The sequence below is a fragment of the Gallus gallus genome, chromosome 1 (assembly GCF_016699485.2).
Source record: "Gallus gallus isolate bGalGal1 chromosome 1, bGalGal1.mat.broiler.GRCg7b, whole genome shotgun sequence".
NCBI classification, from domain to species: domain Eukaryota; kingdom Metazoa; phylum Chordata; class Aves; order Galliformes; family Phasianidae; genus Gallus; species Gallus gallus.
In genome coordinates, this window is record NC_052532.1 from 167,080,154 (window position 1) to 167,093,435 (window position 13,282).

At 42.1% G+C, this 13,282-nt stretch overlaps 1 protein-coding gene across 12 annotated transcripts in view; it reads left to right on the plus strand.

Moving 5' to 3' along the window:
• LACC1 (LACC1 laccase domain containing 1) overlaps positions 1–13,282 on the plus strand; it is a 45,611-nt gene that overhangs the window by 21,995 nt on the left and 10,334 nt on the right. For 3 of the 12 annotated variants that reach the window (XM_015276628.4, XM_040657849.2, XM_417036.8), the window contains one exon: positions 181–1,960. The exons of 7 other annotated variants lie outside the window; for them this stretch is intronic. In XM_015276628.4, coding sequence (XP_015132114.1) covers positions 181–355 — 175 coding nt within the window. In that variant the 3' untranslated portion in view covers positions 356–1,960. Of the gene's footprint in view, positions 1–180; positions 1,961–9,724; positions 13,272–13,282 lie in introns of those variants that run through there. 2 more of the 12 variants (XM_040657874.2, XM_040657864.2) reach the window with 1 other exon arrangement.

Consider the following 13,282-nt stretch of genomic DNA (forward strand, 5'->3'; position numbering starts at 1 on the left):
GCCTTGAATGCCTCCAGGGATGGGGCATCCACAGCCTCCTTGGGCAACCTGTTCCAGTGCCCTGGGTGAAAAAATTCCTCCTAATATCTAACCTAAACCTTCCCTTTCTCAGTCTAAAACCATTCCCATTCAATGTGGAGATGTAAAAAAAGTTTTGTTTTCTGTTGGTCTTTTTTGAAGGATTCTTCTGGAGAGTGGTGGGATTCTTCCTGAGAACATCCAAGATGATTCTGTCACAGACCAGAACCAAAATGTCACTTTCTGTACTGCATGCCACCCTGATAAATTTTATTCTCACTTTCGTGACGGCACTAACTTCGGTACACAAATTGGTTTCATATCAATCAAAGACTGACATAGTATCCCATATTTTAAAGTATTATTTAGACAGTACGTCTGGTTGCCTGTTATCCTGCTGTTTTCATAGAAGTTCTTCCTTCTGTGTTTCACGAACTTGCAATGGGAAGTACACAGGACTTGAGATTCTCCTGCTTCTTCCCTTCCCTGCCATTCTGAGGAAAGAAGAGCTGCCTTGTGTATGGAGCCAATAATCCTTGCGTGAGACAAGTTCCAAAGGAAAGAAGAACAATCCACAACAGTAATGAAGCACTTCTGTAATGCCAGATGCAAGCCCCTATTATCTTGCCTTCCTGACCAAATATTTCCCATAAACCTCACTTTCTTAGGGTAATAAAAACACACCCAAAAAAACCCCCACCAAAGTCTTCGTTGGCTTCTGGATTAGCCTTCTGAATGAAGTTAAGGTTGACATTCCTGATGAAGAAAAGGAAACTTGTATTGTTCATTTGGGTGTTTGGGTACACACAGCTGTAGTAATTTCAGCAAAAGGTTTGCATTATGAAATTACGAGCCTGGGATTGGTTTTGTTTGGATTAGTTTAAGGGATTGCTCCAAGGTACATAAAGAAAATAACTTGAAGACAGGACAGAAGCAAGGTCCTTCGGGAAAGATATTGCAAACATATTAATGCTCATTTGAGCATTTTTTAATTGTAAAAGAATAGGACTAAGACTTAATATAAGACTTAATATAAGACTTATTATAAGAATAGGACTAAGACTTAATATAAGACAGATAATATAGTATATATGTTCATGTTTCCTAAGGATTTTTTCTTTAAGTCAGTCGTGCTCTGCTGATGTTCACTTAGATAGTTCCATAGTGCCAAGTTATTTAATAAATATCAAAATATGAGAAAGAATGTAGCCTCAGTTAATTTTACTGATCAACAAGTGACATACTTATATTCCTACTAAATTTAAAGCGTGCACTGTTTCCTTATGGCCATAGAAAATTTGCCTCTAGATGTTGCAGTAGATGTCGAAAGACCAGGTTGGATAGTGCTTTGAACAACCTGATGTAGTTGGAGGTGTACCCTCCCATGGATGCTGATTTGGATCTGGATGGGCTTTGAGGTGTCCCTTCCAACCTAAACCATTCTACTGCTGTGATTCTAAGTGATAGTTCTTGACGTGAACAGTGAGACTTCCCACTCTCTTCAAGTTCGGTGGTGTTTTGTCCACTAGAGGTCAGTGCTCGCTCACTTTGCTGTGCCATCCTTGGCCGCTGTGTGCATTTGGGTTTTCAGACAGAATTTGGCAAAGCACTGTAGAGCACTTTTGCCTATGTCATCATCTGCCATGTTATTCCTATATATGTGCCTGAAGAGAAAGCTATTTTTCATTTTGTTGGGCTGTGATGCAGAACTGACAAAATTAAAAGTTTCTTTGTCCTCTGGGAGAGCAGATATTTTAAAAACTTTTACTTCTGAATGGTACTCGTCAGAGAAGGACTTGGTACTGAGTACACCGCCCTCTGACTGTAACCGTGTGCCAAAAATATCTCCCCCAACTCTCCTACCTTATTAGAAGTATTATGTCCCTTCTGCAGTAGCACAGCAGTTCTTCAGAATAAAAATCCAGTTACCTCTTTAAAACCACACCATGACTTCTTGGTTTCTGCAAATTCACCGTGGTGATGTTCACAGCTGGGGTCAGACCGGATGTTCAAGATCCAGGAGGGTCAACACTCTGCAGCTTAATGCTACCAAGCATGTTACTGTATGGCAGCTAATCATGTGTGTATGGCATGTGTATTGTGCGGATGTATATATGTGTATTATCAGCTTGTTCCAAGTATAGAATCATGTAAGTGCACTTACAGACTTGTCTTGCTGCACTGAGTTAAAGAATAGCAACCTGCTTTCACCTTTCAGCTCTGCCCCTGTGCCCCAGTATCTTAGTGTGAACCACTTTATGGGCACTGACTGATGTAGCAGGGGAGTGATCCAGGCATCTTCCCTTCTGCTGTTTCAAGTATGGAGGCAGAAGCACCATGCTGCCTTCATTCAGTCCCTGCACCCACAGCTCTGACAGAGCTTGTCAGTTTCCTTCACCTAATCCTCTTCCCCGGTGGATTGAGAGCATGCAATCAAAAGCAGTGGAGTTACTCAGCTTACAAGGTACTGCTCAGCTGCTGAAGCACATTACAGGCTCCCACGTGCCTGCTGTTAGCCCAGCTCACCTCCAAGATGGTTTTACACTAATGCATTTTGCTTTGTAGTGAGTAAAAAGACCTTGAAGCCATGCTAGTTACCACAGTTCAAATGCTCAAACAGCACAGTAAGTTACAGTAAGTTGATAGTGATAGCAAGCCCTGGCTTGTTACTACTTGCTTAAGAACAACAGCAAAGACTTTTTCTGCTTAGAAAAATACCATTTACAGGTCACGGTAGGACTGTGCAAGCTGGACAGAGTGTGGGAATCAGAGGAAACACCACAGGCTTTACCTTTTAGAAGGCAAATTGATTCCACAGTCTTTGCTCGTTAGTTCTTTTGCCCTGAACTACCTACACTGTAAACCTGTCAAGACAGGAAGCAGGCTTTTGTATATAGATCACTGAGGTGGAGAACTACAGTAATAATAATAATGAGTTTTCAAACTGGTTGAGTTGTATATCATGCAGAGTCATTGCCACAAAAAACACATTTTATTTCTTATATATAAAAATAATAATAATAACAAAGCTTAAAGTGACGTCCTGATAAAAAGCAGAAGTTATTTCGCATCTGCATGGAGGGATTTTTATTTACTCATTTTTCATTACTGCTGCTCACTGAACGTCCCAAGCAGATCATACCTGATTCACTGCCACTGGGGAAGCTCCTAAAAAGCTTCATGGACTGTTCATCTGTGCCTTCCTATTGACCTGATCCCATTCATTAACCTCACCTGTGAATATATTAGCTGCCTCTGCCCCACTATTAAGTTATTAAATAGCATTATTCCTTATGATTCTGGTTTGCCCTGAGGAGAGTGCAAACACAGGATCACAATGAATAGTGGTTTGGGTAAATATTACTGTGCAGTTAACATTTTTTGCTAATGTCAGTGCTGAACACGGGTCTCTTTAATTGCATTTATTTATCAAAATGGAGTGTATGAGATATGTTTGAGAAAGGTTTTATTTTCTATTTCAGCAAAATGGTGATGCAGCACCACCACAGTTCTGATGTCTCCCTCCCAGCTGTAACATGCTTTCTAAAGCTATCTTTTTGCTGCCCTCCTTCTTTTCCTCATGCTTAACTCTTGCCCATTGCTGTCTTCCTGTCCTGCACCACTCACAGTCCCTCTGCAGGGACTATGGGTCCGTTCTCTGCAGAGGAGCACAACTGGACCCAAATCTGGACTCTGGACCCTTGGAGCAGTTCCAGAAGAGGGCCACTAAGATGATCAGAGGGCTGGAGCACCTCTCCTATGAGGAAAGGTTGAGGGAACCGGGCTTGTTTAGCTTGGAGAAGAGAAGGCTCTGGGGAGACCTCATTGTGGCCTTCCAGTACTTGAAGGGAGTGTATAAACAGAAGGGGGAATGGTTGTTTATGAGGGTGGATAGTGATAGGACAAGGGGGAATGGTTTAAACTGAGACAGGGGAGGTTTAGGTTGGATTTTAGGAGGAAGTTTTTCACCCAGAGGGTGGTGACGCACTGGAACAGGTTGCCCAAGGAGGCTGTGGATGCCCCATCCCGGGAGGCATTCAAGGCCAGGCTGGATGTGGCTCTGGGCAGCCTGGTCTGGTGGTTGGCGACCCTGCACATAGCAGGGGGTTGAAACTGGATGATGACTGTGGTCCTTTTCAACCCAGGCCATTCTATGATTCTATGATTCTATGACTGAAATAGTTCCTTTCCACTGTATGCATACACCATTTTTTTTAAATTTTAGCAGCAGCGTGAAGCTTTTTTTCCTCCAACTCATTCCCATTTTCCAGGTTTCTGTAGGAGCTCCTAATGCCCACCCTCCACAGCAAACAAGTCAGTATTCCTGGATTCCCTCACTGCCGTCCTCATTTCCACTCCATGCTCAATTTGCTGTTGGGTGATGCAGAGGGGGAGCTGCGCTGCGCCCATTTGTCCCGCGGCTCAGCGTGTGTATGTGTGCACACTGATGTCATGTGCACCAGGCTTTTGTTCTCAGAGAGCCTGTGTCCTCTCTGAGCTGCAGCCTCCTGTGCAGTAATTTAACAGGACAGTGCAGCGACGGGAACAGCAAATCCTATATGTGACGGAGGAAATAATGTATTGACCTGCTGAGGGATTTACATCCCTCTGCGGATGGACTGCAAGCTCATCCTGTGAGGGGGACTTGTTCTACTTTCTGCTTCCAGTAGATACTACCCAGTGTTTCCAGATGAATGGCTCAGTTAGAAATGCATGTGGATTTAAGGACTGTCTCAGCTGGGTATATTCTTGTATCCAGGATGCTATTAATTGCTATCTGGTAACACGTTTTCACAAGAACAAGAGCTTTTGCTGCTTTTCTTGCATTAAATACACAGTGCCCGCGGCCGTGCTGCTAAAAAACATTACTAGCTTTCCCACAGGCATGCAGGAAGCTAGCTTTTTTAAACTCACCCTTCTGATTTGTCATTAGTAAGTGTTTAATTTATAGTAGCGTCTCGTGTTACAAATACTTTGCTGCCTCTCTTTGCCTGCAAGCTCGTGAGGGTCAAAGGAGGCCTGGAGAAGAATTTCAGCAGCACAGCCCCCGGAGGGCTGCAGGGCCGATGCCTCTGCTCCGCTTCTGCAAATCTGACGTTGTGTCTCCAGGGCAACCTGGATTCTGACAGTCATGGGAGCAAGGGCACGAGATGGATTTCCATTTGATTCCCGAAACAGAAAAGGGATCTGAGACAAAATCAATACGCCACTACACTACAGGAGTTCATTTTCACGATTAATTTTATCCAAGGGATCTGTTTCCTCTGTTCTTGGGCAAATGTGGCTCGCGACTTTTAAAACCATGATTGTTTTGCATCTAAATGTCCGAAATGGGTTGCGACGTGAAAATGTGGGGTACACCTGCCCATACAACAGAGCATTCTATAGGGGAAGCTAAAAGCAACGTTTGTATTTCAAGATGTATAATTTCACATTCTTTTATGTGATGTAATGTTTTTAGACAGTCGTTCATAATTTCGGCCCAGTGTTTCAGCTTCAACTGATTTTATCAATGGCAGCAATAGAAAGCCCCACTTATCTGATACAACTATCTTCACGTTTCTCTTTGAGCTCTGTCCTAAAGGAATATTCGAGTGCATGCACTGGTAAAGCAAAGCATTTCTGTGCTGCTTTGGCTTTCTTTGTTTGAAAGCTATGAGCTTGGGTTTCCTGCACATGAATGAATGTTAAAAATATGTCAGTCTAAAAACAAAGTTGTGGCAGGTAGCTCAAATCTTCTAGTAGGTTTTTATAGGTGCTTCTAATAGGTTCTTCATGAAGTTGGTATTAAATGAAACAGGGTGATGCAGACCACTTTTTTTTTTTTTTTTTTTTCTGAATCTCTGCTTTTTGTTCTACATCATCCCTGTAGAAATCTTTCAGAACTTGAAAGGTAAGCAGAGTAAGAACTGGATTAGAGAAGTTCCTGTGGGTGGGTTTGGACATTTCTTGCCACATCTGATGCTCAGACTTTCCTCCGTTCCCTCAATTAGGCTGGTACCCTGGTTAGGTTATCCCACCACTGAAACATCCCAGCTTGTGTAACCATGTGCTTAGCAGTGACTGCAACACAGATGTAGTCTTGATAGTGACATCTATGTAACAGCATTCCCTCAGTCTGTCTTGATGCCAGCATAAGGCTACACTCAGAGGGTGGTGACGCACTGGAACAGGTTGCCCAAGGAGGCTGTGGATGCCCCATCCCTGGAGGCATTCAAGGCCAGGCTGGATGTGGCTCTGGGCAGCCTGGTCTGCTGGTTGGCGACCCTGCACATAGCAGTGGGGTTGAAACTGGATGATCATTGTGGTCCTTTTCAACCCAGGCCATTCTATGATTCTATGGTTCTGTGATAAGCAATACTGTGGAAAAAGAATAAATTAGGGCACAGTGGTGAGATAGCCCTGAAAAATCCCCTGAGATGCCCCACATTTACTTGAGATTTTAGGGGCTATAAATCAGCAGCAAGTTTTTGTTTTTCACAAGACTGTGAAAGCTAAAGATAGTTTTGCACATTCCCCTTATCTAGAATGCATCTCAGTGCAACATGGCTTGGGTTTCAGTGTCTTGTCCAGTGCACAATTAGATTCTAAAAAATGAAGATTCTGTCATTTCCTTTAAGAATGGCTTCCTAAGTGAAGAATGCCTGCATATATGTTGACCACTAACTGCAAAATTCTGCTGAAGTCCCTTCATTAGTTAATATTAGCATTTAGCGTAGAAGTCTTTTAGCAAAAAATGCAGGCCCTGCAAAATGGAGAGCTCACACTGCTCTGACTTAAATGTCTTGTAGGACAAAGGGTAAAGACTCAAACAAAGCTGATGGTTTCACCATCTTCAGAATGACACATTTCCATCCATCTCTCAGAGCAACTCTTCTTGTTTTGAAAATTAAGAACGGGCTGAAAATAAAGCATTTAAAGCTGAAGATGTGCCCTTGTAAATTAAAACAAATGTTGAGATCTCAATTCATGCTGAAAAGAGAGAGCCTACTGTCCACAGAGCTCGCGTTACTATTTGTGTGTATCCATGTGCATGAGCCAATCCTCTTATTTCTTCAGTAAACATTTCCTTCCTAGATTGTAGATTGTTATGCTCCCTTTGGTAAATGTTTAGCTATGATATTTAACTCCATTAGTCTTTCATGAGATGATCCTTCCAGCCTTTAATTCTCTAAATTCTGCCCTATTAATGTCAATTTGGTGATAATCTGTTTTCACTTGCATGCTCCTTCAGAAAGAGAATGACATTTGAACTTTGTCAAGGGACTGGGTTTTTTTCACAAAGCCATGCTTCTCAGTGAGAAAAAAAGCTTGAAGGAGCCTTAATTGAATAACCTTGGCCTCCCTCTATTCCTTCTTTTTCAAAAGAGTCATACTCTATTGCACTTCAATTAGGATTTATTTTAGGCTTCCCTGCTAGAACTCATAATCTGTCACATTGTTCCAGAAGCAATCTTCATGAACGAGGCTCAACTCAGTGAGTGAAAAATAGTCGGTATTTTTGAGGCTGACACAGGATTTATGGTAGGAGAACATTTTTAACCACAGCAAAAAGCTTAAAAACCTAATGTTGGAAAGCTGACATAAGGAAACTAAGAGGGGAATATAACTTCCCAGTTTCTACAGTGAAAAAAAATAATAATAAAAATGCTTAACAGTGTGTGAGAGTGGATATTTGTCCCTTGAATTATGTTTTGCATTTGTACATACTGATTTATCCTCATGTAGATAGATGAGGCTGGAAGGAAAGGGTGATGTTCTGTGCCCACTGTTACAATTGATGCCAGAGATTGGGCACACAGCAGCACTCCTTTAGCAAGTGAGTTAAAGGCTGCTTGAGCTAATGATGATCCGCTTTCTTTCAAGCCAATATTTGAGGCTGTAAAAACAGCCCGTCATTCCTTGGCTCTGCAGCAGGCTTGGAGTCTGCTATAAACAAACAGAAGCAGGGAACAGAAATCAGCCTTGGGATACAGCAAGGCTGAAACAGATACTCATGCTGAGGTACTGTTGGATAGAAGAGGCATTAAAAGACAGCATCATGATCATGAAGACATTTCTATGCCTGCACATTAAAGACGTAGTGAAAGAGGAGTTCATCCACGTGGAAAAGTTCCCTCCCTGCCATACTGTCAGAAGCAGAGAGCAGTGTTGGCAAGCTTCTTCCTACGCTTAGCTGTTTTCCATAGTTGCTAAAAATGTTCAGGACACTGGTAGAGAGAGTCCCTTGGGATTCAGTCCTGAAGGGTAAAGAGCTCCAGGAAGGCTGGTTGCTCTTCAAGAAGGAAGTCTTAAAGGCATGGGAGCAGGCTATCCCCCTGTGCCACAAGATGAGCTGACAGGAAAGAAGACTGGCGTCGATGAATAAGGACCTTTTCCTGAGGTTCTAGGAGAAAAAGAGAATCTATCTCCTGTGGAAGAAGGGATGGACAACTCAAGGAGAATACAAAGAAGTTGTTAGGATGTGCAGGGGGAAAATTAGAAAGGCAGAATCCCCGTTTGAACTCTTCTTGGCTGCTGGGGTAAAAGAGAACAAAATTTTTTTTTATTATTTCTTTTTTAAACAAATATATTAACCGTAAAAGGAGGGCTAAGGAGAATCTTCATCCTTTACTGGGTGTGGTGGGGAACATGGCCGCTGGGGACAAGGAAAAGGCTGAGGTTCCCAATGCCTTCTTAACATCTGTCTTTAAAAGTCAGACCAATTATCTTCAGGGTACTCTGCTCTCTGACCTGGAGGTCTTGGATGGGGAACAGAATAAACCCCCCCCCACAATTCAGGTGGAAATAGTTGTCTCCTCTGTACTCAGCACAGCTAAGGCTACACCTCAAGTACTGTGTTCAGCTCTGGACCCCTCCCTACAAGAAAGACTTAGAGGCCTGGGAGTGTGTCCGGAGAAGGGCAATGGAGCTCCTGAGGAGTCAGGAGCACAGGCCTTATGAGGAGCAGCTGAGGGAACTGGAATTGTTCAGTCTGGAAAAGAGGAGGCTCGGGAGTAACCTAAAGGGAGGTTGTGGTGAAGTGGGAGTCAGCCTCTTCTCCCGTGTAACTAGCAATAGGACAAGAGAGAATGGCCTCAAGTTGCCTCAGGAGAGATTCAGGTTGGACATTAGGAAGAACTTCCTCCCCAAGAGAGTGGTCAGGCACTGGAATGGGTTGCCCAAAGAGCTGATGGATTCACCGACTCTGGAGGTGTTCAAGAAATGTTTAGATGTTGTACTGAGGGACATGGTTTAGTGGGAAATACTGGTGGTAGATGGACAGTTGGACTGGATTATCTTAGAAGTCTTTTCCAACTTTGGTGGAAAAGATGATTCTATGATTCTATCAAGATGTCTTTATATAGTCAGAATTTTTCCCAAGAACACGGCAAGGTTGGACTATGCAGTGCTTATGGACTTGTCCCAGTTCCCCTCTCTCCCTCCAACCCCTAATTTAAATTCTATATAGGCATAAAACTTTCAGTCTATGTAAAAAGGGGGACCACAATTAATCATGGGAAGCAAGGAATGACCACTGCAACTACTACCTATGGGCAGGACCGTGGGATCCCACTAACACTAGGATGATTGCAACGTTGGATGAGGTCGTGGGCAACCTAGTCTAGTAAATGGGGAGGTTGGTGGCCCTGTCCGGCAGGGGGGTTGGAGATTCATGATCTTTGAGGTCCCTTCCAACCCAGGCCATTTTGTGATTCTGTGACAGGCAGATCTGACCTCGCCTCGTGCAGCTGTCTTTCTGGGCTGAAGATGCAGAAGAGAAGCTGCTTTTTGAAATTTCATTCAGCTTGGCCAACAGCCCAATTCTGCAGACTTGGAAGGTTTTCTATCACAATATTTCTCTGAAGTTAACTGTGAGAATAAATGACGTGAGGTATGTTTGGCTCACGAGCTGAGAGTTTAAGATTTTTGAAGAATCTTTTCTTGTTTGTTATGGAGTTAATCCCATATTTCTTACTTAGAAGTCTAGGCTCCCTGCTGCTGTGGGGGCCCATCTGAATATCTTGACTAAAGGGCAGAAGTACTCTCCCCTGTGAATACTTACTGTTAACATTTCTACTCTCAGCCTCACTACTCTGTCTACGGCAGAATTCAGTTCACAGTGGACATGGCAGAGCCAGCACCCGATCAGTCCTAGGAGGGCAGAGGGGAGAAAGGTGCTAAATATGGTGAATTTATTCCTTAATTAGATGGTAGCCACCTAAGGCTCTGGGCAAGGATGCAGTACTGAGAGGATGCAGATCATAAGAGGAATATAGCACTGGCAAAGGTTGCCCAGAGAGGTGGTGAGTGTCCCATCTCTGGAAACAATTGAGGTCAGGCTGGATGGGGCTCCTAGTTGTAGGTGTCCCTGTTCATTGCAGAGGAGTTGGACCAGATGGCTCTTAGAGGTCCCTTCCAACTCAAATGATTCTATGATTCTGTGATTTTGACCATTATTTCTTTTGGAACAACAGACATTTCTGGTGTCCTTCATCACAGCTACTGCCTGGGGAATGGTTCAAACATTTTAGTACTGCTTGTTCTTCAATACTTGGGGTGGTTGGATACTCTGAAAGCACTGAGAGCATTAGGGAGAAGCTTCTCACCTGTGTATTTGAAGTGTTTTTACTCTTCTGTGGGAGCAGTGCTGCTAGTAGAGTCCGTAATTCCACTAGCATAGCTCACAAAATGAGAAACTGCATATACAGCTGAGAAAATCTCGTATTTAATTTTAGATAGGCTCACAGACCAAGACATTTGTGGGGTTGTGCCAGGCTTCCAGGCCCTGAAAGCAGTATCCCAAAATTTCAGAGCCATGAGACACGCATCAGATGCTCTTAAAGCTATGAAGAGGGAGGGAAGAATTCCTATGAGACACTGAAATAATGGAAATCCCATGTCTTTGCACAAGATTTGAATGCCATCTGCAGGTGAGTTTTCAGTTGGATCTGCAATAGGACACCCCAGTAGCATAACACCTGCAAAGAAAACAAAATGAAACAACAAAAAGCCCATCTCTCTTCTGTGAATTTTGGGACATAAAATAGTTTTGGAAACTGTGCTGCAAAAGCTTATGAACTTCAAGTCTCTCAAAAGCTATAATTGTCTACCCCTGGATACTAAAATGTCCTTTCAAGTTTTTAGACCAGTTTGGCTGATGTTAGAGGACTCACTGTGTGAAATGCAGTTTTTAAAAGGATAGGAATGTCAGGACACATTTTTATTCTAGATAGAAGCATGCCATAAAAATTTCTTCTATAAGTAGTCAAAATTTCCAGGCATAGGTAAGGGCCTTTCAGTGAAAATCATTGTTGTTGCAGTAATGTAGTAATTACACTCCAAGTTACTGTTTTCACAGATCATCTGGCTTAATGAATCAAGTAAAAACAACTTCGACCATTTTGTTCTCAAATTCTGACTGAGTATGCAGTTTCTACAGACCATCTCAGGAAATTTTGGATTCTTTCCTACTTCCTGCCTTATCCACTGTGGGAAGCAGCACTTTTATTCTTATTTATTTATCAGAAAGCTGGGAGAACAATTTGAAGTTGCTGTCGTATTTTTTCTGCTTTTTGCAGATTGCAGTTTTTAGGGTGTCTGGCAACATTTGATATTATCAGCCTTGTGGATGGATCACAAATGAATGTTCCATTGAGACCATTGCTTGTGTTTTGAATTTACTGAGCAGCTGTGATTGATCAGATTGGTTCTTTGTTTGAAGGAGTCTGAATTACCTTTCTCTATGTATAAGTGCTTGGGAACTGCAAGTGTGGTTATGGACATGAGTTCAAAATTCTCTTTTTAAGAGGTGAATGCCAAGAAAAGAAAGGAATAAAAGCTTGTGAAAACATGAATATAGAGAGCAGAAGCACTGCCAAAGAGGGTGTGTTTAAAAATTCAGGTGAATAAATAATCACAGATAATTTGGCATGAAAAAAAAAAAAAAACAACACTTTATTTCTAAAGAGTGCAAGACCTCCCATAAAAACAGGAGAAGAATGGAATACTGATGGCCAAAACCCTATGGTGTCATGAGGACCTCAGAGAAGAAGGGTGACGCTGTGCCTTGTTCATATATGGGTTTGCAAAGACCTGAAAGGCCACAGAATGCAAAGAATCATTTCCATTCTATTTTATCCCTTTCCTTAATGGAAGAAGTCTATGGGAGATCACCAAAACCATGCCTGAACCAAAAAGAGTAGCAGTGGAAAACTGTCCTAGTCAAACTTGAAGGGCATCGCATATTCTGCTAAGGTGCAGTTTGACCCTTTTTGGAGGTGCCTGTGGTGGATGGTGCAAATATGGAACCAGTTCTACTAAAGTGGGAAAATTGAATTACATTGGACCAAAGGTTGGTAGTTCATCTCGACTGCAAAGCCTTATAATTAAGTCAGCCAGACTTTGGTCTTCCAGCCGCTATGAGGAATGTTTACTTTGAAGTTATTCAGTGCATTGGTTAGAGATTGGAATTCATTACTTCCCTTGTGAAATCTAATTAGAGTGATGGCCATTAGGGATCTGTAAAAGGAGGAGAGGAGGGCAAACTTCAAAATGAAATGTTGATTAAAAAACAACAGTTTCTGTATATTATCATCCTAAGTTTGGCTAGTGACCTATGGGAGAAGAGGAATTAGATGACTGAAAAATAAGATCTCTTTTAAACACTCTTTTTTTTTTTGCCATCAGAGTTAACCCAGGTGGATTCACAGACTGAGACTGATGACAGTTTGATGAAAGCTTACCCTGATTTATCAGTTATACTGTAGGATGTCTAAGTCTGCTCTACTGGAACTACCTTGGAAATTGCTTCACACTGTTAATTTAATGAAAGGAGATTTGTTTCTCTACTACTACATGCATATCTAGATCAATATTCAGCTTCTACCTAAGTGTATGTCTCTGCTTGGAACTAAAATATTCATTACGTTTCTTCCATTTTAGCTTTATGATGCCTTCAGTATTCCTATCTGTTAAGACAAATTAGAGCAATTAGCCCTTCAATATCCCTGTAAATATCTGTTTTCACATTTTGACCTGTGGAACTGACAGAAACAATTAGAATATTTTCATCATGGTTGAGCATTACCAGTGGTCCTACTCTTATCTTCCTGTAAACTCTAGCAAATCACCCCATTACATTTCCTTGACATTTCTTTTTTGGGTTTTTTTTCTCCAGCAAGTGATCTTAAAGAAACCTCCCAAAGCCTCTCCCTACTGCTTTTTAAAATGATGCTCATTACAGCCTTTATTATCTATTATCTAGTATTAATTTCTCCTATTT